The sequence below is a fragment of the Lipotes vexillifer genome, unplaced genomic scaffold (assembly GCF_000442215.2).
Source record: "Lipotes vexillifer unplaced genomic scaffold, Lipotes_vexillifer_v1.1 scaffold1432, whole genome shotgun sequence".
NCBI classification, from domain to species: domain Eukaryota; kingdom Metazoa; phylum Chordata; class Mammalia; order Artiodactyla; family Lipotidae; genus Lipotes; species Lipotes vexillifer.
In genome coordinates, this window is record NW_006795398.1 from 523,151 (window position 1) to 548,275 (window position 25,125).

The window sequence follows — 25,125 nt, forward strand, 5'->3', positions numbered from 1 at the left end:
TCTTTCCCTTCCTCAAGTCCTCTCCTTTCTTTCTTTTCACTGTCTTTTTAGAATGACAGTTTTTCATTGTATAGTGCTTATGTATTCCATGATCTAATGTTATTTTATAGATGTGAGTAAATACTATTAGGACTGTAATCTTCTGAATTATTTGTTACTTTTCAGTTGCTTAGGCCTACACAAAATATATATTTTTCAGAGACTCATGTGAGTTTATTACTGTTTATGTGATGTGCTTCATAAAAATCTAAAGATTGGCTGTGGGATTTCTGTGTAGGTGGCAGTCTGGTAACAAGCTGTGAAGCACTAGTAGTTAGGAGTGCTTAGAAGCTGTGTTTGTGGCATAGGAGATACATAGTTTTTACTTAAAGTCTTAGAGTTTTTTTTTTTTTTTTTAATTTTACTTTTTTGCAAATGGGGTCACTGGAGATTAAATTTCTCCCAGGTGCTCTCTTGGTCCCTTCATTGAATCCATATAGCCACTCCCTCTATTTATCTTAGTTGTCTGGAAGTAGAATTTTTGAGAGAGGCCTAACCCCTAAGTGGTCTAGTGGTTGACCCACTTTCATCAGTTTACTCACTAGCTTTTTTAAACCAAAGCTACAAAAAGAAATATAAAACCAGTCACTTCCTGTGACTGCAGGTTCATCTCTGCATAAAGAACATGGGCCTTCTGCAAACACATATGCTTGTCCTTATGGCTGGGAATGGTTTCACTTGTTGACTTTTACAGTGCAGTTAAATTAATAAGCATTTTGTGTGCATGTGCGTGTGTGTGTGCGTATGTGTGTGTTTTGTTTCTCCTTCTCCAGGGACTCCTCGTGATTTGAAGTGTATAACTAACAATTTACAAGTGTGGGACTGTTCTTGGAGAGCACCCTCTGGAGCAGGCCATGGTGCTGCTTATGAAGTTTGCTTTGAAAACGGGTAATGGAAATACTTTGGTTAATTTATAGCTATAATCTAAAGGTTCTTTAATTTTAGAATATAAATATTTTATTCTGGAAATTTTTAAAAGACATTTTAAATCTTAGCTCTCTATTTTCTAAAAATCTGAATCTTACTTCAGTCAGGATGGAAACAAACCCATCTCCTGGCCACAACTTTGGTTCTTTTATCGTGTGAATGTTGAGTATGGGAAACACTTCTCATGGGCTGTGGATTCTGATCGTCTGTGGGGAAGTTTTACTGGTCTATCCTAAACCAGTGCCTACCTGTATCAATGAAGTTCAAGTTTTGACTCTGCCTGACAGAAAATGTCAGTAATAGACAGGCACTGTCATATGAAAGGTCTGGAGTAGGCGGTTCAAGGCCAACATGGGTGCACATGGCCATGAGAGGCCCAGGTTCCTCTTTTTCATGCTACTCAGCCATCTTGAGGGTATGATCTCATGGTTCAAGATGATGCTTCAGGAGTGGCTGTCATGTCTGCCTTCCAGAAAGCAGGAAGGAGATGGTTTGCTTTAGGAAGACTTCTAAGAAGTCCTGTACAACACCTCTGCTTACATCTCATTGGCAGAACTTAGTGCAGTGGTTAAACTTATTTGCATAAGAGGCTAGGTGATGTGTTCTCATAGCTGATGGCAATGTACTCGGATAAACCTGGGGCAGTGTTACTAAGGAAAGGGGGGAAGTGGACATTAGGAGGCAAGTGGTAGGTTCCGTCACACTGCCTTACCCTCTCAGGTAATCTTGGAGTGGCTGCAAGTCCCGGAGCTTGGAGTGGAAGCCTTCGGGCTGTCTGGAAGCCAGAGCACTCTCCTTGCTCCTCCCTAATCCCAGCAGGGCTCTGAGTTGTTTAGCAATGCCAGAGAAGTTCAGTGCAGAGCTCCAAGCACCAGTGTGCTGATAAGTGGTCCTAATGTAAATTGACATAAATGTGGATTTAAATACACTCAGATTTTTTTCCCAGTCAGTGTACGTTTGTTGAACATTAGTCTAAGTGTGATGGTAATTTATCAGCCAGGACGAGCTTGGTTTTATTGCAGAAACAACCTTCGAATCTTATGTCCTTATTTTCTGCAGTGAAAATAAAGGATTACTCCTGCTTGTGTTTTGTGTCTATCTTGAGGTCAGCTGGCATCTCTGCCCCTTTTCCCTCCCTCAGGGCCACAGGCCAGGGAGCCCTCATCTCCCAGTGCACCAGGACGGGAGGGGAGCAGAGCCTGCCTGGCTTTTAGAGCCTTCCTGGCTTTTAGAAACTGTGACTTTGACTCACTTTCTCTACAACTAATATCACATGGCCATGCCTTGTTTCAGAGGAGCAGGGAAGTGCAATCCTCCTGTGAATCCGGAAGGGGAGAATCCAGAATATCTGGTAAATAGCACTACTGACCACTGCAGAACCCACAGAGAAGAAGTTATCCTGGCTCCAGGAGTTCACGAGAAACAGAGCATAATGAGGCTGTGGATTAATTGCTGATGCTAATTGTCTGTGATGGTCTGAGGGAGCATTGACTAAGGAGTGTGAGGTCCAGAGAGGCTGTCAGAAGCGTGGTGGTGGAGTAGGAATACTCAGTTTTCTCAGCAGAAACAGGACAGGAAGCCATTCCAACCTGAGAGAATATTGGGTACAATGGTATCAATGTATGAAAAAGCATGATTTAGAGGATTCGGGTGGTTTTTTGTTGCTGGCACGTAAAGAAACCCACACACGTGAGGTTAGCCGACCCCTTCAAGTCCTCAGTCCTAAATTCACTTAGGAATGTGAAGAGGCCTGTGCGGGGCAGGGTGGTGATGCAGGAGACACCCAAAGTCCTTTTGCTTGAATTAAAATTTTACGGGAAATTAGAAATGTATGTGAATAACAAAGCGTGTAAACATGCCCTATAAAGATATAGAGGGCCATGGAACCACAGAAGAAAAATTCACTTTTGTCTGAGAGGTAATGGGTGGGAACTAGAAGCACTTTGAAAGCGGAGCTGATGAGAACATGAGAACGTTTTGTACGAGTGAACTGTGAGGCAAAACAGAGGAGCAGACAAGCTGGTTGAAGTCTCGGTGATGGGGACCCTGTAGTGATCGGTCCAGAAGGGGGGTGTGGGGGGCAGAGTATGTGCAAAGGCAGGGTTGGGCGGGGTTTGAAGGCCATGCTAAAGCCCTAAGTTTCTTGATAGAATTGTCTCTGCTTACTCTCTTGACTTTCTGATACAGTCTGGTTATTTTTCCTACCACCACATTGATGGACTTACCATTTACCTCGCTTTTTTGCAGTCTTAAAATGCGATGTAACCTGTCATATTTTTGTATACAAAAGAACAAAGTATTTTCCACTGAATTTTGTGTTAATCAAATTTTTATGAAAATTGCGCTCCATTTTATCTGCTAATTAAAATTTGATTTCTTATATTGCAGGTCCCATTCTTGTTATCGATTGGAGAAAAATATTAAAATCCCAGCTCTTTTACCTGGTGATCATGAAATAACAATAAACCCTTTACATGATTTTGGAAGTTTTATAAGTAAATTCACACTAAATGAAAAAAACGTTTGTAAGTATTTGAAAAGAAAATTGATTTGAAAATAACTCAGAATGGTGCCTTTGTTAGTATTGTGCTGCTTTATAATTGACAGGAATTTACCATTCTTTTATATATTTTGTTAAACTAATATTCTCATTTACCCTGAGACCATACTTCCAATTGTGGAGCATAGCCAAGATCAAGATGGAAGCAAACTCTTCCTCTGGTCAGTCAAATAGACGTCACACAAGTTAAGGTCCTTCCCACGGTTGGATTCTCTTCACCTACCCCTCTACTTTGTTGATTCCTGCATGCCTTTTAGAATTCCTCAGCCATCCTTAGGAAATAGTCTTTGACCATCCCCTCCCAGAGGAGACCCCATTCCTTTCTTAACGTTCCTTTAGGCAGTCTGTATTTCTCTTTTGTGGTATTTCTCACGATTGCATAAATAATTTATTATATAATTAGGTGCTTCCTGTGTGTTTCCTCTACAAGAAAATGGGTTCCCTGAGGGCAGAGACTTTGTCTTCCACACCTAGTGTCTAGTCCAGTGCCTTGCACATAGCAGGCATCTTTTATAGATGTGTTGACCGAATGCCTAGGACGTATGCTACAAGCTGGGTGGAAGCATGAAATAAATCCAGGCTCTTGGAGATGGAAATTTTGCCATGCAATGAGACCTTAAAAACTCCAGTGGTCTTGACTCTCGTAATGGTGGGGTAGGCAGGTTTGTTGCCTTCTGACAACTATTATGGGATGGCATCATAATGATATTACAGTGAGTCTTATAAGGATGACTTATTTTGAAGCAAGGGAAAGAAAATATAAGCAACTTGGTGATCTCTCCAATTTTACAGGCAAGGTGCATGTTTGGAGTGGTCTGTGTCTGACACAGCACAGATTTTGAAAGGATAATAGCAAAGCATGCTGTCCAGGAACTTAGAACCGGTCTCATTTTCTGGCTGAAGTATTGTCTGGGTAAAGTGCTACTTAGGGCTGTTTTCAAGATAGAGAAGAGCCATGTTTGTTATTTTCTTTCTGTAGTTGTATGTGAGATACATGTGAGATTGTTTTGTGCAGGTCAGCCATGATCCCAATACCCAGGAAGAAATATTGTTAATACTTACATGTGTTTTCTGTGTGTGTGTGTGTGTGTGTTTGTGTGTGTGTGTGTGTATAAACAGTAAAGTTTATATTACTTTATTATAGGCTTATCACAAGATATAGATAGATTTTCAAGTTATTATGTAAATAAATCTACATTATAGCTGCCTAGTATTCCATTGAATGGAGGTACCATAATTACTTTGTCACTGATTTTTTTTTAGCAAATTGTATTTTATTTTATTTTTAGCAAATTATATATTTTATTTTAAATTTTTTTTTACTTATACTATTTTATTATAATCAATTACCACATCATTTTAAATCGAGGCCTTGTTAAAATTGAACTAGATTGATGTCTTTTTTTTTTTTCAGTTATACATATACATGTATCTATTCTTTTAAAAATTCTTTTCCCATTTAGGTTGTTTCATAATACTGAGCAGAGTTCCCTGTGCTATACAGTAGGTCATCCTACTGTTGGTTATCCATTTAAAATACAGCCGAGTGTACATGTCAATTTCAAACCGGGGCGGGGCGGGGGGCGGGAAGTGTGGGGGGGAGGGATAGCTAGGGAGTTTGGGATTGTCACTGATTATTAACATTGAGATTTTTATTTCTAGTCTTTCAGCATTATTACCAATGCTTTAATGAACATTTTGTGCACATACATGTTGCTGAATTTGTGTGATGATTTTCTTAGGCTAAATTCCTAGAATTGGGAATGCTACATTAAAGACATCCGCTTTTTCTGACTCTTGATGTCTGCTACCAGTTGTTCCCCCCACATTTTGAACCTTTTTGCATTCCCACAGACATCATATTAGAGCATGCCTGCTTGTCTGCATCCTTGCCAGGACTGGGTATTGTCTATCTCTCTTAGTTTTGCGATTTCAGTCTGATGGCCCCCAAATTATAGCGCTGTTGTTTTTATATTTCTGTGATTACTTTTTAAAATTATCATTTTTATTCTTTTCTGAACTATTTATATCCTTTGTAAATTTTCTCTCATGTTGAAATTCATCTTTTTCCTCATTAGTTCACAAGAGCTTTCTGTATAGTATGGTTATCACTTCTGTCCTGTTTGCTACAAATACTTCTCCAAGTTTAAAATTTAAACTTGGTGGTGTTTTTCTCATACCACCGATTTTCATTTTTATATAATAGAATCTCTTGATATTTTTCTTCATGAGTTTTGGGTTTTGTTATCATGCTTAAATCTTTCATCCATCTGGAATTATTTTGTACTAAGGTATGAGGGAATCTAACTTAATTTTATTCCAGATTTTAAAAAATTTCCCCAGGACTCTGTCAGAGAGCCAGTTTGTGCTGTCTGCTTTATCAGTAGGGATTGAGAAGGTTCTGTCTGGGAAGCTACTTGAAGATAACAGTGTTAGAATTCAAAAGGCAAATCAGGACAGACTCTAGGTGACTTACTTGATTAATAGTTCACTGTTTTTGCATAGCATGTAATTTGTTGACAGCATTTTTAATAATAATGGGCCTCATTGTGATTTGAATATTAGATTAACAGTATCCCAACCCTAAGATATTACTACTGCTACTCAAATAAGAAAAATACTGATAAGAAAATGAAAAGCAAATTAGATGAATATAAGAGAGGGAGGTGGGTCCATCAGCAAACCTTGAACACCTGTCATATTGCAAGAGATGCTGTGAAATGATAGTGGAGCTGTGCATTAGAAGATTTGGGTTCTTTGGCAGTTTGCTACTAAATAAAAGTATGAGAAATTAAGTTTTCTCCAAATCTTAAGATGCTTTCAAAAGTATACATATAAAGCAAAGAAGATGTTTAACACATATACATATATCTAATAAGCTTCTTTTTTAAAATTTTATTTATTTTTGGCTGTGTCGGGTCTTTGTTGCTGCACGTGGGCTTTCTCTAGTTGTGGCAAGCGGGGGCTACTCTTTGTTGCGGTGCGCGGGCTTCTCTTGTTGTGGAGCACGGGCTCTAGGTGCGCAGGCTTCAGTAGTTGCAGCATGCGGGCTCAGTAGTTGTGGCGCACAGGCTTCTAGAGCACGCGGACTTCAGTAGTTGTGACACATGGTCTCAGTAGTTGTGGCTCACGGGCTCTAGAGTGCAGGCTCAGTAGTTGTGGTGCATGGGCTTAGTTGCTCCGCAGCATGTGGGATCTTCCCGGACCAGGGATTGAACCTATGTCCCCTGCATTGGCAGGCGGATTCTTAACCACTGCACCACTGGGAAAGTCCCCTCTAATAAGCTTCTAATCGACAAGGGAAAGCACAAAAATAAGTCTTTGTAAGATTTTTAATCTCTTAAGTTTCTTAAAATAACCTAAAAATTTGCATCTGTATGAGGCAGAATAAATAACGTGGATCCTATAAAAGATCTGGGAAAGCTCCCATCTTCTGATGTTCTAAGGCAGAAGGGGCGTGGAGGTTATGGGTAAAGATAAAACCAGCTTTATTTAAAAAATAAACAAGATTGATGAAATTTTTTCTAGCTGCAAAGTTTGTAGTTTCTAGAAAGCGAGCTAACACTGTCCTCAAGTGTATTTTAGCTGGAGAAAAATGCAGATGACAGTTCGTGAGAGCTTAGGGGAACTTCCCTGGCATACAATGAAGAAGTATACTATGAAGTCGTGAAAAAACTGTGTTTAATCTTTTCATTTGTAATTATGGCTGTTACTGTCTTTAGCTGGAAATATTAGATATGACTTGGGTTTTGAAGAATAGCCCACTGCTATTTAGATAAAATGTTAATTATGTATACTTTTCAGGGAGGGAAGCATTTTAATAGATGAGTGTTGCCTTAATAAAGTACTCTCATGTTTAATAATTTTAAGTTACTACGTTGTGACATCTTGGAACGTTTGAAGGATCCATGTTCTTGGCAGCCTCTGCTCTGTGTGGTTGCCCTGCCACCTTAAACTTGTCCCTCCTGGCACTGAATCAGCTTGTTACTCCTCATTTGCTCCTTCTTTTTTAAAAGCAGTTTCCCACTTAAACTTCTCGTGTAAAGCATCCTCCACTGTCCTTATGTAGCTGTGTAACTGTTAACTGCTGCATATTTTAGGCTTTAATCCACATGTTCTGTTTCCTGTGCGACCCTAAACATTTTACGTAAATCCAGTGTAGAGCACCGTGATCAGTACATTTTAAGTAAGTTTAGTAAAAACTTATTTTTAAGTTCCAAGACTAAGTTATATTACATATAATTTGTATTATATTAGTCTGCTTTGCCATTTTTGTTCTTCAGCACATTCAGCCACCCTCCCTCTGTCAGCTCCCGCAGTTGTGCTGGAAGTGACTTTACTTAATGGTCCTTGAACTTCGTGGGGCAGCACTAGGATAGATATGGGGCCTGAGAGCCTGTGAGTCTGGATTTCTTTCAACTTACCTTCACCTTACTGTCATTTGAGGAGAGCACAGGCAAGAAGGAGCCCTTCATACCAGAAAGCCTGAATTTCATAGAACAGAACAGGCTCATACCTTGTGTGTTTCCTACTGATCCCCACATTTTTCATTAATATACTCCTCCTTCCTTATAGGTAGGAAGACTTGAAGATTTTGAAGAATACCTTACTCTTTTGGCTACCTTTTTGTTTTGTTTTGTTTTTTTAAGTTTACCAGTTTCTCCCTGTGAGAGGCTCTATCCTTGAGCATGGTTTTTCTCTTTACCTTTTGTACTACAGCTTCAGAGCCTACTGCCCTGCCAGCCTTCTTTCTCAGGAATTGACGGTACCCTCACCAGCATCAAAAGACCACCAGTGGTCTTTTCTCAGCCTTCCTCTCTGAACTCTGTTTTCTTGGGCCTGGACAACAACCCATTTCTTTTGATCTCAGTGATCCCAGATTTTCTCTGGTTTCCTTCTGCTTCTACGTCATTCCCTCTTGGGAGTCTTGCTGGGGTCTGTGGCTCCTTGAAGGTGTGACTGTGTCACTAGCTCTCAAACAAGCTTCGGCTGTTTTGTGTCGGTGTGTTATGTTCATTTCTGAGCTGCACTCAGTGAGTTCCTCTTGAGTCTGTGTGCACTCTCTGATTGGTCCCCATTCTCACTTACTGTCTGCACCTCCCCCCTCCATTGATGGTCGTTTTTTCCCCAACACTTAGTCATCCATGGCCAGACTCCCGCATCTCTTCACAATTGTCCCTGGTTCCTTTTGCCTTTCTTCCTGCTTTCTGGGCTAGTGACTTGAAGAAATCTTAAATGTTTTCATGTCTTGTTATTACTAATCCTTCATTTCTATGATCCAGTCATTTCTTTGAAATGCCCATTAGATTTTGTCCTTTCTTTTCCATATATGGCATCCTGAGCCACATCCTTACTACTATAGCCAGGCTTTCTCCAGCTGTCTCCTGCTGGATCACCTTATCTCTTTCTCAATCACCTGCAGACCTGTTGCACACCACTGCAAACTAGCCTTTCTGAAGGACTTCCCAGATCCTGCCAAGTACTTCTTAGAACCTTGTTGGCTTCCTCAACTCAATGCTTTGGTCACTACCACGGTCTTGCTGCTGTTTACTGCTGCCTATGCCAGTAGTAGCTCATTGCATCCTCAAGTGGGTAACTTTCCCTAGCATGCAGGCTGTGACTGGAGATGAGTGGGGAAGGGTGCAGAGAAAACAGATGGAAAGGTTTACCAAGGCCAGCTCTCCATAATCTATACAAAGGGAGCTTTTTTAATTCTCTCCAATGTTGTCTGCTTGGAGATTTCAGACCCAGTGACACTGGAGTGTTGTGGGAACTCAGTTGCTGTTTGTATTAGAAGATGTATTATGGATTTGAAACAGCGGGCTGGTAAATAATTTTCTCAGATTTGGCTGATGAACAACTGGGAGCTGCTTATACAAATAAATACATATATTTATTCTCTTTTTTCAGTAGGAGGTGCAAGAATTTACTTTAATCCTTAATTGTTTTTTGATCAAGAAGTAGAGTTTAACATTAGTTGATTAATGGGATTATAATATGAAAAATAGTTAGTTATTTGACTAAGTTTTATCTTTTGTTTCCTTTTTTTCAGCCTTAATTCCAGATGCTCCAGAGATCTTGGATTTGTCTGCTGATTTCTCAACTTCTGCATTACACCTAAAGTGGAATGACAAGGGTTCTGTTTTTCCACATCACTCAGATGTCATCTGGGAAGTCAAAGTTCTACGTAAAAAGAATATGGAAATCATAAAATTAGTAAGTTTGAACAAAAATAGTTTTTTTCCTGTGACATTAAAGAAACGGAATACTTTTTTTATAATTTTAAAGTGGCAACAGTGAACCTTTAGATATTAAAGAAGTAAATCAGATATCCTTTGGGGGTTCATTAAAAACTGTATGCTATGCCTAAAATGCTCACTAAATTAATGAAATAATGTGTAACCATTATAGGAAGTTTAGGAAATTAAGGGAGGATTAATCCATGATTCTGCCACTTGAACATAGTAAACAGTATCTTTGTGTATTCCTGTCAAACCTTTTTTATATGCATGTTTTTACATAAATGAAATTAAAAATATACATATAATTTAATTTACATATTACTATAAATTATCTAACATAGACATAAAAATAAATGTTTTGCAACATATTTAGCCATAGTAATTGTTGAGAAATCTATAAGTATAAATCTATAAGTTTGTATAAATCTGTAAGTTTGAATAAATCTATAAGTTTGAATTTATCTGAATCCAAAATAACATTCTTATATTTAATAGTACATGTTTTTTTTCTCTAATTTTTAAAATCTTGTTTATGAATAGTTTCCTAATGATCCATCTTTAGTTTGTTATTAATCTAAGGAATAGTGAGATATAGCAGTGAAAAGTATTAACAGCTAGTACGTGGGAATTCCCTCTTTCATCCTTTTACTCTTTTCCTCTTTAATGCACTTGAAATATGCCTAGTTATAGACTTAAGAATTAGAAGACCATGATTTTACAGTTTATTTGCCTAAGTACATAGATAAAATAGTAAAGATAATAAATAGGATTATTCTGTATTTCATAGTCACTGTATTATTTTTCCTTTTTGACAACCTATGTATTACATCCTGAAACAATAGCACCATAATTGTAGTTATCTTGTATCCAATGCTTCTGGCATTCCCCTTCCTGGCACTATTGTGAAAGCTCTCTTCCCGGCACTATTGTGAAAGCTCTCTATATGTTAATAGTTTGCATCTTCACAACAGGCCCCTGGGGGAGGCTGTATTAGCATCACCCCCATTTTACAGATGAAGATACAGAGTCACAGGAAGACATTAAATGGAGGAGCCAGGAATTAAACCCAGACAGTTGATTCCAGAGTCTGTGCTCTTCCTTAACCAGTACCATCTGTATTGTATTACATAATCAGTATACTTATTTTCATCTAAGATGCCCTCCCTTTCCTTTTCACCTATACAAATTGAATACACATTTCAAGACCCAGGTCAAATCCTATCCCTTATTTTAAAGCCCATCCTAATTACCTCAGTGTAAAAATGCTCTCTCTTTTCTTGAGTTTTAATGGCAATTCTTGTGTGTCAGTCTGGTTTGCAGCTAACTTTGATATAGCTCTACCATTGTTGTCTTAAAACTATTACTTATTTAAAATTGTATTGTGTAGCTTTTTTTATGGCCTAACATTTTATATTCTCCATTACTACTTACTGGCTTAGGATGACTTCTCAAAACCTCCTTTTTCTTATTTGTTAAATGGTGCTAATATTTTCTGTAGTAAATGGTATGATATTTATAAAGCTACTAAACAGCTATTAGTTATTATTACTTCCTTTGGGAGCTAGATGGTTTGTTTGTTTTTTTAACTGACTTAGGGATGCTGGAGTAAGAGGGATACTCTTTGACATGTAAGTGAAATCAAGCATAAATGAATGGAAATATTATTCTAAGGTCATGTAACTCATTGCCACAAGATGTGTAACAAGACAGCAATGGCAAGATAGTAATTCCCTACTTTTTGGAATATGATCTTTGGAGAAAAATCTTTCTATGGGGAAAAATAGCAAGAGGCAAGAAAAATAGAGCTAGAACAAATTAATTTTAAAAAGTTACTCCTGTCCATAGTAAAATATGACATTTTTATTTATAATTATGTTATTAGTATTAGTATTTAAGGTAGAATTGCTTATAATCAGTCATTTTATGACAGGTTATAATGCTATTATTTTGTAATAGCTTAAAGATCATTAAAGATCATGAAACACTGTAAATGTGAGTTTCATTTATAAGTTTAATTTATAGTGTTTCATTTATAACTTGACATTTTCTGCCCACAGCCTCACAAACAGCTGTGGAAGCTTTCCACTGCGCAAGCCAGGATGTGAATGATGCCTGGGAGTTATGCAGCCCTCTCTCCTCCTCTCATTTTTCTCTCTTGTAAACAAGGAATTCTTTTAGCTGATTCTTTTATTATTTGCCTCCATTTTTCCAGATAGCCTGCTTATGTTGCTGTTATTATTATTTTAGTTTTTTGAGCAATGTTTTATTAACTTCCCACAATGTAGAATGAGAATTTAGTCCTGTCTCACTTGGCAGCCCAGGGACACGCACTCGCATGTATGTGCACTCAAATGCGTGTGCACGCACACGCACACTCTCTCTCTCTCTCTCTCTCTCTCTCTCTCTCTCTCCACTTCTTATTTTTTTCCAATATCATTATGTTATAATTTTTGGTAGACCAGTATTCATTATTTGGATTACAGTAATGCAAACACTATTTATAACTGAACCAAATAGTGTTTACTATTCTTTTCCTTTTTTTTGTACATCATCTCGTATTGTCTTGTACTTATAGTTTTTATTTGTCTGCTTCATTAATTCAATCCTAAATTCTTTCTAGGTTGTGTAAATCTGTCGAAATGTTCAAGCAAACATCAGTTTTGTCTTTCTGAATACATCTCTCTGAGGGCCTTCTGACTTCCTGACCCTTTTCATATAAGAGCTCATGTGGATGCTGCCAAATATTTGTATAGCACAAAGTGTGGCAAATAGCTGAGTATTCTGAGGTTTCTCAGGAGCTCCAGCAGCCTCCAATCCCAGTAGCCAACCCTTGGTTTGAAGAGATTAATACCTGGGTATACCTATAAACCATTCAAGACAAACCTCTATGTTTTTCAACATATTTGTTAGGAAGCTATGGTTCATCCTCATTCAGAGGATTCCTTTTATAGTTGTCTTATGATGGGTCCTCTTCTTCCTGAATTCCTTGTTTCCTCATTTTGGTGGAAGCATAAATTCCAGTAGTTATTTGCTATTTTTTGTAGATACTCTCTGCTAACTGCAGTGGTAGCTTACAGATATATTTTATTAAAAATAATTTAAATTAGTTGCCAGGAAAATTTAAAAGACTGTCAATTCCAAATATTGAGAAGATGCAGAAAGATTGGAGCTTTCATACCCTTCTGGTGGGAATGTAAAGTGCTACTTGATGAATACATTGAGATACTACATTTCTGAAGATGTCTATTCTGCATTCACTCATGATTGCTAGTTTGGCTGGGTAAAAGATCCTAGGTTGGAAAATTTTCTCAAGATTTTGAAGGCATTGTTCCATTTGCTTCTCATTGTAGATCTATCTTCATCTGTTGTGCTGGACACTCATTAGGCCCCTTTCAGTCTGAAAACACATGCCTGTCAGCTTGGGAAATTCTTATGTCTTTGATTTCCTCATCTCTTTTTTCTCCTTTTTTTCTTAGAACTTCTGTTCTTTAGAAATTGTACCTTTCTGACCTTTCCTCTAATTATCTTATCATTCTTACATTCCATCAGTATTTTGCTCTATTTTCTGAGCAATTTTTCCTAAAGTTTATCTTGCACTTTTGAATTTCTATTAATATACTTTTTAATATACAAGAGATCCCTTTTCTTAGTCCTTTTTTAAAAAAAAATTTATCATGTTCTTGTTTCATGGATGCAGTATCTCTTCTTATCTTTGAGAATATCAGTGATTTAAAATTTTCTTTCTGTGCATTCTGTTTTTTCACATTGCTTTTTTGTTGTTGTTGTTTTGATCTTTGACTTTCACATTAGAACTTTTTCTCCACTTTCTGGTCATCCTGGTTGCTGCTCATATTTAAGTGAGTGGTTCTTGAAAAATAAAACAAGTCTAATTGGAACTTTTGTTTGCCTGGGTGGGACTTGTTGGCTGGGGCATCACTATATGTGATAGGATGGGCTGTCAAGCTGGAAAAATCTTAATATTATTTTAGGTTTTTATCTTGACCTGTTCATATGCTCCTTAGAAAAGTTTGCTTAGACTCTTACCTGGTGAGTATGTACCTGGCCATCAGTATCCTGGGGGCTGAGTAGGGAAGAAGGCAGGAGTGCCCCAGCCTTTAGAATGCATAGTTAGTTACCGTTGCCCATCTGCTTTCCAGTGTCCAGAATCTTACTGGTATTGTTTCTTCAATTTTTTGCCCTTGTGTATCTGTGCCTTTAAAAAAAAAAAATCTTTTACTTTTGTTCTAAAGGAATTTCATGAAGTAAAGAGAAGGAAGTACATTTATTTAATCTGTTGTCTTTAACCAGAAGTCCCAAGGTCTCTCTTAGTATATCCTCATATATTTGGTTGAAATCTTGCCCATTTTCCACAATTGAAATTAAGCTTTCTATATTATTATAAGTTGCATATTTAAAAATAAAATTTGAAATATATGACACTTATATAAAAAAATAATCCAGTCTAAAATAATAGTTTATTTTGTTGAAATGCTCTCCTCTCTTTGACTTTAACCCTTGGAGATAAAAAAAGCATTAACTGTTTTTTCTCCATGGAAAATGGGACCATTTTAGGTAATGGTGTATTTTCTCATGAACTGTATTGAATGTTTTGGAATATTAACATCTTGTGTAATAATGAAGTAGGCCCTAAAGTTGAAGAAGTAAACATAAATGAATCATAATTATTGTTACTACAACTCTCCTTTTATGCCTTATAGAAAACATAGATTTACAAAAGAACAAAGCTTTGATTTACTTAGCTGGTAATTGTATACAGTCTGTTGTGTTTTTTTAACCCTAAGGGAAAGCGGGACATAGTACTTGGAAATAGAATTTTGTGTTTGTGTTCATTTTGTAGGTGACCCACAACACAACTCTGAATGGCAGAGATACAATTCATCACTGGAGCTGGATCTCAGACATGCCCTTGGAGTGCGCCACTCACTATGTGGGAATTAGATGCTACATTGATGATCCTCAGTTCTCTGGTCGCAAAGAGTGGAGCGACTGGAGCCCACTGAAGAACATCTCTTGTAAGTGCATATTTAAAGGATTTTCATTTCAGATGAATTAGATTAGTCTTGCTTAAGGGTAGGGTTTAGCTCACGGTTTTAGTTCTCTGAACCCCATTTGGATGCATGAGGGTCACCTGGGGATCTTCCAAGTCTTCTGCCCCAGAACATTTTGATCCAGAAACTCTGAGCTAGGCTTCAGGAATCTGTATTTTTAAAGAACATACTGAGTGATTAGATAAACATCCATGTTTAAAAATCACTTCGAATAGACATTGGGAGAACATTTAAAAATTTTATGTAGGCGGTAATGAGATCAAGTCCATATTTTTAAAATAGAGCTCCCAATTTCTTGCCCATAGAGCAGACTGCTGTGAGCTGCAGTTACTGCAGAGAACATGGGAATCCGCAAGTATAGGACTTGCCTGGCAATCCAGTGGTTAAGACTCCGAGCTTGCAATGAAGGGGGCGCAAGTTGGACCCCTGGTCGGGGAGCTAAGATCCCGCATGCCAAAAAAATAAAATAAAATTAACAGTGTGAATCTGCAGGTATATCAAAAATCATCTGTACATTGAATAAAACTCATGCAGGTATAGTGTTGGCAGTGTGAGAGAGGGCCTAGAAAATTGCTGACAATAAAATAAAGTGCTTTAAAAGGCTGGTAATCATTGTAGATTATTTACCCTAGTGACAATATGGAGAAATGGATCAGAGGGAGGAAAGACTGGAAGCAGGCAGATTAATAAGGAGAATCTTGTAGTTCAGCAAAAGACAGTGAAGGTATAAAATAGGACACCTGTGTTTAGAAACGAAAAGAGGGAAGAAGTATGAAAACACTGAAGAGACCAAATTAGAATGAGTGACTATGCTTTTGGTAGGGGAGAAATAGAGCTGAAGATGACTATTAGTTTGGGCAGCTGGGTAGCTGGTGATGCTGTCCAATGAGACAGAAACTATATGAACAAACTAGGTGGGAGAGATAAATTTCAATTTTAATGTGTTGAGCTTGAGGTAGCTGTGAAGTGCCTGGGAGCAATTTCTCATTGTCAGTTGGGAATACAAATTCGGCATCCAGGTGATTAGTTCGAACTGGAGATATACAGTTGACCCTTGAACAACTGGGTAACCCCCAGGGGCTCTGACCCTCCATGTAGTGGAAAATCCACACATAATTTATAGTTAGCCCTCCATTCCCGTGGAACCTCCATATGTGTGGTTCCATATCCAAGGATTCAACCAGCCGCAAATCCTGTAGTACTGTAGTATTTACTATTGAAAAAAATCCACACATAAGTGAACCCATGCAGTTCAAACCCATGTTGTTCAAGGGTCAACTGTGTATTTGAGAATCGTTAACATATGTGATGTGAAAATTTTTAAATCTTGGAGGTTAACATAACTCAAGGAAAGGGGCATGAAGACCAAGGACACATCTCTTAGAAGCTTGTGTGAGGAGGGGAGGATGGAAGAAAATGAAGCCAGCAAAACAAACAGCAGCCGGAGGGTTCAGAGTAGCAAAAGTAAGTAGTCTACACCCCAAGAGAGAAGGGAGTTTTGAGAAGGAAGACTTTAGGCAACATACCAGATGCTGTGGAAGTTGAAGGAAAGATTACTAAGACATGGCCATTGGATTGAGCAGTTAGGCCGTGGAGCCATTTTAGTAAAGTGGCCAGAGTAGAAGCCAGATTGCAGTAGATTAAAGAGTGAGTAGGTAGAAAGGAGACTAGAGATAATATTTTTTAATTGGCTCTTTAGGAAAATAAAAACAAAAGGGTGGCTTTAACCTACAGAGTTGGGATTTTTTTTCGAAAGTGCTTTTTAGGATGTGGAGTATTTAACCATGCATGTAAGCTGATGGAAAGTAGGACATCTGATCTAAATACATAGAATAATTTCAAAGGAATGGGATTATTTAATGTGTACCTTTTTCTTGGTGTGGATTTTTCACATGTGGATAAACCCACTTAATTTGAACGTTTAGACTTCTTAGATATTAACCTGCGACCTTACACGGTGACCTGCAGTCTCCTCTACCCCCCCACCATCACCCCGTCATAAGTAAATAAAACCACACACATTTTTATTTCTTGTGTATGTCTTGCTCCTTTGAAACCTGGGGGGCGTACCTTACCTTTGGGCCACCATAATTACAAAGTACCTAACAGTGTGTTTTATGTACACTGGGCTAATTTATGTAAAAGACTTCTAAAGTATTTGTAATTCCTTTTGCTCTTTCTAGGGTCTCCTGATTCTCAGACTAAGGTTTTTCCTCAAGACAGAGTGCTACTTGTAGGCTCAGATATAACAGTATGTTGTGTGACTCAAGAAAAAGTGTTATCAGCACAGATTGGCAGTACATATTGTCCCCTTATCCATCTTGATGGGAAAAATGTTGCAATCAAGATCCGTAATATTTCTGCTTCCGAAAGTAGTGGGACAAATGTTGTTTTCTCCGTAGAAGATAACATGTTTGGAACAGTTATTTTTGCAGGATGTAAGTATATAATTTTTTTTTTAAGAAAAGAGTTCCTATTAATCTGTTTTGGTCCTCTTTGAAAGCCTTAATGCTTTTTCGGGGGGATGATTTTATTTTTTTCTTATTTTTTTCTTCTTTGATACAAATGACATATGAGGGTACCAGCATTTTTGCTTGTTTTAAGGTGAGTTCTAAGCTTGTTTTCTACATACCTGTATCTATATAATTTGTAGCTTTTGTAATAAAGATTTGAAACATTCATCTGCTAATTTTTAGTTTAACTTCTTAGTTAACAGCTTTGTTGAGTCAAGGGCAGATAGTATATGATATTTCTTACTCCTACATCATTTAGGAATTTTTTCATATAAATTAATTTCCCACCTAATTAAAGCATACCTTTTTTTAAAGTACCTGAATTAAAGAAATTGTAATGATTTTACACAAAATCTTTCAAAAGCATAACCTACACTTCTCTGATGAGAGGAGGGTGGCTGCAGGACATGGGGAGAGGAAGAGTCCCCCTCTCACTGTGTTCTCTGTCTGATGTACTCTCCGTAATGCAGGGGCATCTTTTAACATGGTCACTTCTACATTCCATGACGTTTCCAAAAGTTGTTGTGGGTGGACTGCCCTACCTATATGGCTTGTGTTGTGCATCCACAGATACTTTTGTTTTTGTTTTTTTTGCGGTACGCGGGCCTCTCACTGTTGTGGCCTCTCCCGTTGCGAAGCACAGGCTCCGGACGTGCAGGCTCAGTGGCCATGGCTCATGGGCCCAGCCGCTCCGCGGCATGTGGGATCTTCCCAGACCGGGGCACGAACCCATGTCCCCTGCATCGGCAGGCGGACTCTCAACCACTGCGCCACCAGGGAAGCCCCACAGATACTTTTGTATTTAGAGTTTTTCTGTCCCCTCCCCTGTGGTAACTGTAATGTTATAATGCACTGATGGCTTTGCCTCCAGCAGTGCTTCCCTTCCTGCTCACATTCGGAACTTAAAGTTTCTAGTGGTCCAAGGGTCTCATGAATAAAGTGTGTGAAATGTAGTGAATGGATTTTGTCATTTTCTTTTGCTCACTCAGTGATTTTTCTTATGCTTTTTTTTTTTCCCTTATGATTGTCAGTTACGCTGTGGATCAGCCGCTTTCAGTCACTTTTTTACTTCCATAGAAATTTATGATAAATTACATTCAGTTGCTGATAGATTCCCAAGGGAAGGGGATTAGGTGCCCTTCTCAGCCTGATGATGGCTGTAACCCTACTCTCTTTTTGCCTTCCAGTAAGGCATTTTGGAATTCAAGTGAGAGTGAGGATATATTCGAATTTAAATTTTAGAAATTTAAAAAATTAAATTTTCTTTCCTAAATGGAATTTTAGGAAGTGATGTGCAACATTCCTCACAAACGATCATGGAGTCTAAGTAAAGAACCAGTGTAGTGAAACTGCTTGATAAGTGATACCAAAAAGTGAGATACTCACTTAAAAGAATGAAATAAAAAATTAAAACTCAAAAGATGAGAATATTCACTGTTTTTATTGTTTCTAACAATGTTCTAATCTTTTATCATAGTGCTATTTTGTTCATAATTTAGCTTTCATTTATAACATTTGGAGGTTGAAATATTGATCAATATTTGTCAATTCAGGAACAACAGTAACAGTTCACTTCAGAGGGAGCTCTTTAGAAACTTGCAGCAAGGGCAGACTGTGGTGTGTGTTAGGGATCAAGATTTACTTTCCTTTCTCTTATGGGTAGCCTGTTATCCCATCATTTACTGAAAAGGCTGGAAAGAATGTTAGAATCAGCTTGTCAGTTTACCCCTACACACACACATACACATTCAAACGTGCCAGGATTTTGATTGATATTACATTAAATCTATCAATTTAGGAGGATTTTTATTCTTACAATATTGAGTCTTCCAAACCATGAACATGGTATAGCCTTCCATTTATTTAGATTTTCTTTGATTTATTTTAGTGATATGAGGTCTTTTATATCTTTTGGTAAATTTATTCCTAGGTGTTTGATGTTTGCTGGTGCTATTAAAAATTGATGTTTTTAAATTGCGTTTTCTATAGACTGCTATATAGAAAGACAATTGATTTATACCGAGCTTTTACTTAGCTTCAATTGATTCTTTTGTAAGTGAATTTCTTTGAAAAGAAAATCAGTATATTTCAAGTACTGCCCTCTCATTTTTTTTCTCCTTCAATTTTTCCTTCTACTTCTGTCTAGTTTGCTCCTGTTATTCGGATTTTAAGTATTTCAACTTAATATATCTGCCAGATCCTAAAATAATCAGCATTTTAAATATCCTCAAAATTTGGGGTATGTGAATTTAATAAAACGACCAAAAGTTTGTCCTTAAGTTTAAAACCGTTTTCAAAATAAATATGTAAGTGTTAGTTTTATTACCCAGTTGGTAAACTTTCATATAAATATACTCATTACTTCTCTTAATGTTACCTAAGATACTTGAAGGATGTAATGCTTATCTCTGGGGAAAGTATGTGAAATTTTCTAAGTCTTGTTTGATAAACTAAGGACTATTTTAAAAATTCAGGTTTTTAAAAATAAAGTTATCTTTTAGACTTTTTCAATGAGTAGATAGTCATTTAACAAAACTTACCTCCATGGAAGATAGTTTGGATAAATATGACAGTAGGAAATATCAGTTTCTGTATATGCTTGGTTAAGTAAGATTACAGAAATATCACTTTCTATAATCAGTGTCAGACTGTAGAATTTTTATTTATCACTGTCTCACAAAACAAAAACAAAACAACTTTTTTTCTTTTTCTAGTCTTGCCCCTACAAAAACAGAACAGTCTCATTAAAGAAGAAAAGCAACAAAAGATCAGTAGTCACTTGGAATATAGGGATATGTAGAATTTTACCAAGAGTGACTTTGTAAATAATAGTCCTTATAACTTATTTAAGAACTCTGAAACTTGTACCATGGCTTATACTGACATGATTTGGTGGTACTTTTCAAATCACAGTATAAGGAGGATAGGTAATAATACTATTAACCTGTAGATTTTTCTCATTTAACTAGTTGGACAAAGGTTCCTTTGAGAGATTTGATGGACTCTGAAATGGGATTTAAGGGGAAAACATGATAGTTGATCTCTTCAGGTTGCTATTGGGGAGTTTCCAAATGAGCTAATGGTCACTCTTAAGTATATGTTAATCCATCACTCCTAATGTAATATGAACTCTGAAACAACATGCTATACAAAGAATGGTAATTCCTGCACCATTCAGAATGTAAGCAAATGATTTTTTAAGGAAATTGTCCCAAATGTAATTAACATTTGTGAAACATAACGTTTTCAGAGAAAATATACATAATCAAAGTAACTACTTTTTTTTCTTTTTTTTTATTAGATCCACCTGATATTCCTCAAAAACTGAACTGTGAGACATATGACTTAAAAGAGATTATATGCACTTGGAATCCAGGAAGACCGACGTTCTTGGTGGGCCCACGCAATACAAGTTACACTTTATTTGAAAGGTAAAGGTCTCTGGGAAAGGTTGTCAGAACAGTGAGGAGTACCTTGGAAGGATATTAAATGACATAAGATGCTCTGTTTCATTTATGAGAACAAATATAAAACAAAATATGCTGTAGAAAATTGGGTATACTATAAATACTGCACTTTAAACATGCAGACTCGATATCTTGTTGTCTTTTTAAAAAAGCCTCTAGAAGGGAGAATCCTCAAATATGAACAGAGACTGTCTCTGGGTAGTGGGCTTAATGGCTGATTTTTTTCTTCTGTTTTCTGCCTTGTATATATTTTCTTCCCTGAGTACGTAGTATATCTATAATTAGAAATACAGACTTTTTTAAAAAAAAATTTATTAGAAATTTACCCGTTCATCTTTTCCTGCAATAAATCTCTTGCCATTTTGAAATTATTTTAATATTCTTTAATGTTCTCTTAATTCAGTTTTTCAGGAAAATATGTTAGATTTAAAAGAGTTGAGTTGCCCACAAATGAAAGCTATCAGTTATTCTTTCACATGCTTCCAAATCAAGAAATATACAATTTTACGTTGAATGCTCGAAATCCTCTGGGTCAATCAGAATCAACACTTTTAGTTAACATAACTGAAAAAGGTAAGCTGCTGCATAAACCAGTTCTTAAAAATAACTTTAGAAGTGGTAAAATGTCTTGAGATTAATGAAAAGTGCTTTTAGGGATTTCTTTTTACTGATTATTTCCTTTATATTTACTTAATACTATTTTTGTAAATTTCATTTAAAAATATAATTTCAAGTTTCACTGTTTTATTAAATTCAAATAAGAATTTGAATTAATTGTTTCATAGAAATTCTAAGTGGCTTTATCTGATAGTTTTTGATTTCTGAAAATAGTTTTTGCCCAATTTTTTTTTTCTTTTTTTTTTTTGTGGTACGTGGGCCTCTCACTGTTGTGGCCTCTCCCGCGGCGGAGCGCAGGCTCAGCAGCCATGGCTCACGGGCCCAGCTGCTCCACGGCATGTGGGATCCTCCCGGACTGGGGCACGAACCCGTGTCCCCTGCGTCGGCAGGCGGACTCTCAACCACTACGCCACCAGGGAAGCCCTGCCCAATTTTTAAAACCTTTTTATTTTGAAATAGTTGTAGACTCACAGGTGGTTGTAAAAATAATTACAGTTCTTCGTCTGACTTTCTCAGTGGTAGCATGTTATGTAACTGTAGTACCATGTCCAAATTAGGCAGTTGACCCTGGTTCAACACTGAACCAGACTACTGACCTTGCTCAGTTTTCACCAGTTTTTATATGCATTTAATTGTGTGTGTGTTTGTGTGTGTGTGTGTGTGTGTGTGTGTGTAGTTCTGTGCAGTCGGATCCATGTACAGATTCATGCAACCCACCAATACAGTTCAGATACAGAACTCTTCTGTCGCCCTCAGGAACCGCCTCCCGCTGTCACTGTAGCAACACCACCCGCACCCCCATCAACACACACGGGCGCGTGCTAGAATCTCTGTTCCTGGAAAACAGCTAGTCTCTTCCTCATCGCTATTGTTTTGTTATTTTGGGAATGGTGTGTAAATGGAGTTGTACACTATTTAACCTTTAGAGGTTGGCATTTTTTACTAAGGATGATGTCCTTGAGATCCATCCAAGTATGTATCAGTAAATAGTTTGTTCCTTTTTACTGCTGATGATTTCTGGATTTTTACCAACCCTATTAATGTACAGCTCAAAATAGAAATAAAAGAGGCCTGTCTTTTTGGCACTCATTCCTGTGGTCATTCCATGTGTATCAACTCTGTGCCAGGCTCTGCAACACACAGAGCAGTGGCGTAGAGGCCTTCTCTTAGAGACAGTCAGGGGCGTAAGGTTGCCTTACTTGTGAATATAAGTCACTTTTGTCAATTATTCCTTCTCATATCTTTGTTATGTTGATTTTTTTCCATAAGGTCACAAAAGCTACATCTTATACTTGCATGGCAGTTTTATATTTTTTTTTCTGCCCTCTGCCATTTCAGCCATATCTTCCACGTGATTCTTTCCCATCACTCAATTTGGTGTATGCACTATCACCAGTGTAATGTGCAGTTTGCTTCACTGTACCTTTGTTCTTGCCAAGACCCCAGCCTGAAATGATTTTCTGCAACTGTTTTGCCAGTTTCATTCTGATTCATCCTTCAAAGCTCATCTTAAGTCCTATCTTCACTGTACATCTGCACTTACATCTAAATTCCTGTAGCAGTGAATATCTGTACCACATATTTAGGACTTAATGTATATACTCTTGTTGATTTTCCTTCTTTCTGTTTGTCAGTCCCCAAGTAAATGAGGGGTTCCTTAAAGGTAGAGACTGACTTACTACCTTTTAGTATTTCTGTTGCCAACTGAGAAACCTTGAGTGTGGATGGTTCTTAAACAATGCTGGCCTGGTGTCAGCAGTAAAGGTGAGATTTGTATTCCACACAACAGTGAGTGGAACATTGTTGATCAGCACTGATGACATCTCTTCTGTTTTTTGTTTTCTTTGACTCTCATTTGTCATATTAGGAAAGAGCTTTCAAAGTAATCTTTGAAAATTGTATTTACAGTTCATCCCCATATTCCTACTTCAATCAAAGTGAAGGATGTCAGTTCAACAGCTGTTACACTTTCCTGGCATTTACCGGGCAGCTTTGCAAAGATTAAACTGTTATGTCAAATTGAAATTAATAAAACTAACTCAGTACATGAATTGGTGAGTAAGATTCTTCTATAAACTTCCTTTGAGGTTATTTTGGATAAACTACTTAGTTTTCAAAAAGAATTAAGTAAATTGGTATGCACAAGCGCTCAGATTACTTATTATAGAGCTTTACTAAGTGTGAAGACATTATATATCAATATCATAACAGCATTATATCTAGCACTTAAAAACAGTTATAATACCGGATATTATAGAACGTAAGTTTGACTTTTACTACTCAGAATATTTCCAGGTCTAGTGTAGTACCTGGCATGTAACTGGTGCTCAATAAATTTGTGAATGAATTAGTAGTTTTTGCTGTAACCGTTGGTGTTAGTTAATGGACTAATCGGCACCAAAGAGAAGATGTGATTTTTAAAACTGTTAAGTGCAGCAATAGGAGCAAGTTATAATTGGGCGTTTTAAGTCAAAACACGGCTTTTTAGTACATTTTACATACTTAGGTTGACTTTTATGCTGCACCATCTTGTAATTTGGGGTAGGTCCAAAATAAATGATGTACTTAAATAGTCACTTGGAAACTTACTGATAATTTCTAGAAAATCAGTCAAACTGCAAAACGTAACCCGGAAAGCTTCTTTGCAATAAGTAATTGGGAACTCAGAGACTTTGCTGAGGCATGTGAATCCTCAGATTTGTTTAGAATTGCTTCATCTTAATTTATTTAGTTTAAATATTGAATAGTCTACATGTTTAGCACCACACTAGAGGTTCTAAGTGCCATATAAAAAAAGATGCATAAGATGATGCCTGCCTCCAGTCAGTTTCCAAATATCATCTGAATAGTGTATTTAATCCTCAGGGTCATCTTAGATTACTAAGTTACATTAAGGTATATTGCATTACCATTAACCATTGACCTAATATCATCTCTGCATAATTAATTGACCATTATTACTTAGATCCAACATTTGGACTAAAAAGATACCTCAATTTTATTTATTGCTGTCGCAGAACATAATTTCACTGATTTGGCATTTATATAAAATTAAAATATAGTGGATGAACTGTCTTTGGTTTTATAGAGGTAAACTCTTATGACATTCAGTCAATTTATGTTACGAATTTGGGAGGCTTTCTTCTAAAAAAGTATATGAGTGTATGTATGTATTCATATACATGTGATATTATATATGTAATATATATATTTGTTTCTAATAGCGGAATGTCACAATGAAAGGAATAGAAAATTCAAGTTATCTTGCTGCTGTGGATAAGTTAAATCCATATACTATATATACTTTTCGGATTCGTTGTTGTACTGACCCCTTCTGGAAATGGAGCAAGTGGAGCAATGAAAAACAATATTTAACCACAGAAGCCAGTAAGTTAACTGAATGACTTACAGCTAATTATTACTATGGATCCTGAAATTTTGCTTTTAAAAGAAAATGTCACCAAAGTGGCTAAAAGCAGGAGAATGTTGAGATAAACTGTGTAACTATATAATACCTGCTAGTAAAATATCATACAGACATTTTAAATGATGGTTTTTCAAGTTTTGTGATAATATGGAAAAATGCTTGGCATGTGTTATGTGAAAGGATTGCAACTGTATTAAAATGATACGTAGGAAACCAAACTTGAAACCATAGTAAGATTATGGAGTGATTTTTCTCACACTCTT

The 25,125-nt window shown here is 37.0% G+C and overlaps 1 protein-coding gene across 1 annotated transcript in view; it reads left to right on the forward strand.

The window, feature by feature from the left end:
- LIFR (LIF receptor subunit alpha) overlaps nucleotides 1-25,125 on the forward strand; it is a 52,773-nt gene that overhangs the window by 1,062 nt on the left and 26,586 nt on the right. The window contains exons 2-10 of the mRNA XM_007467613.1: nucleotides 813-927; nucleotides 3,355-3,491; nucleotides 9,579-9,742; nucleotides 14,627-14,801; nucleotides 17,021-17,275; nucleotides 20,652-20,781; nucleotides 21,221-21,390; nucleotides 23,344-23,489; nucleotides 24,660-24,822. Coding sequence (XP_007467675.1) covers nucleotides 813-927; nucleotides 3,355-3,491; nucleotides 9,579-9,742; nucleotides 14,627-14,801; nucleotides 17,021-17,275; nucleotides 20,652-20,781; nucleotides 21,221-21,390; nucleotides 23,344-23,489; nucleotides 24,660-24,822 — 1,455 coding nt within the window. The remainder of the gene's footprint in view (nucleotides 1-812; nucleotides 928-3,354; nucleotides 3,492-9,578; nucleotides 9,743-14,626; nucleotides 14,802-17,020; nucleotides 17,276-20,651; nucleotides 20,782-21,220; nucleotides 21,391-23,343; nucleotides 23,490-24,659; nucleotides 24,823-25,125) is intronic.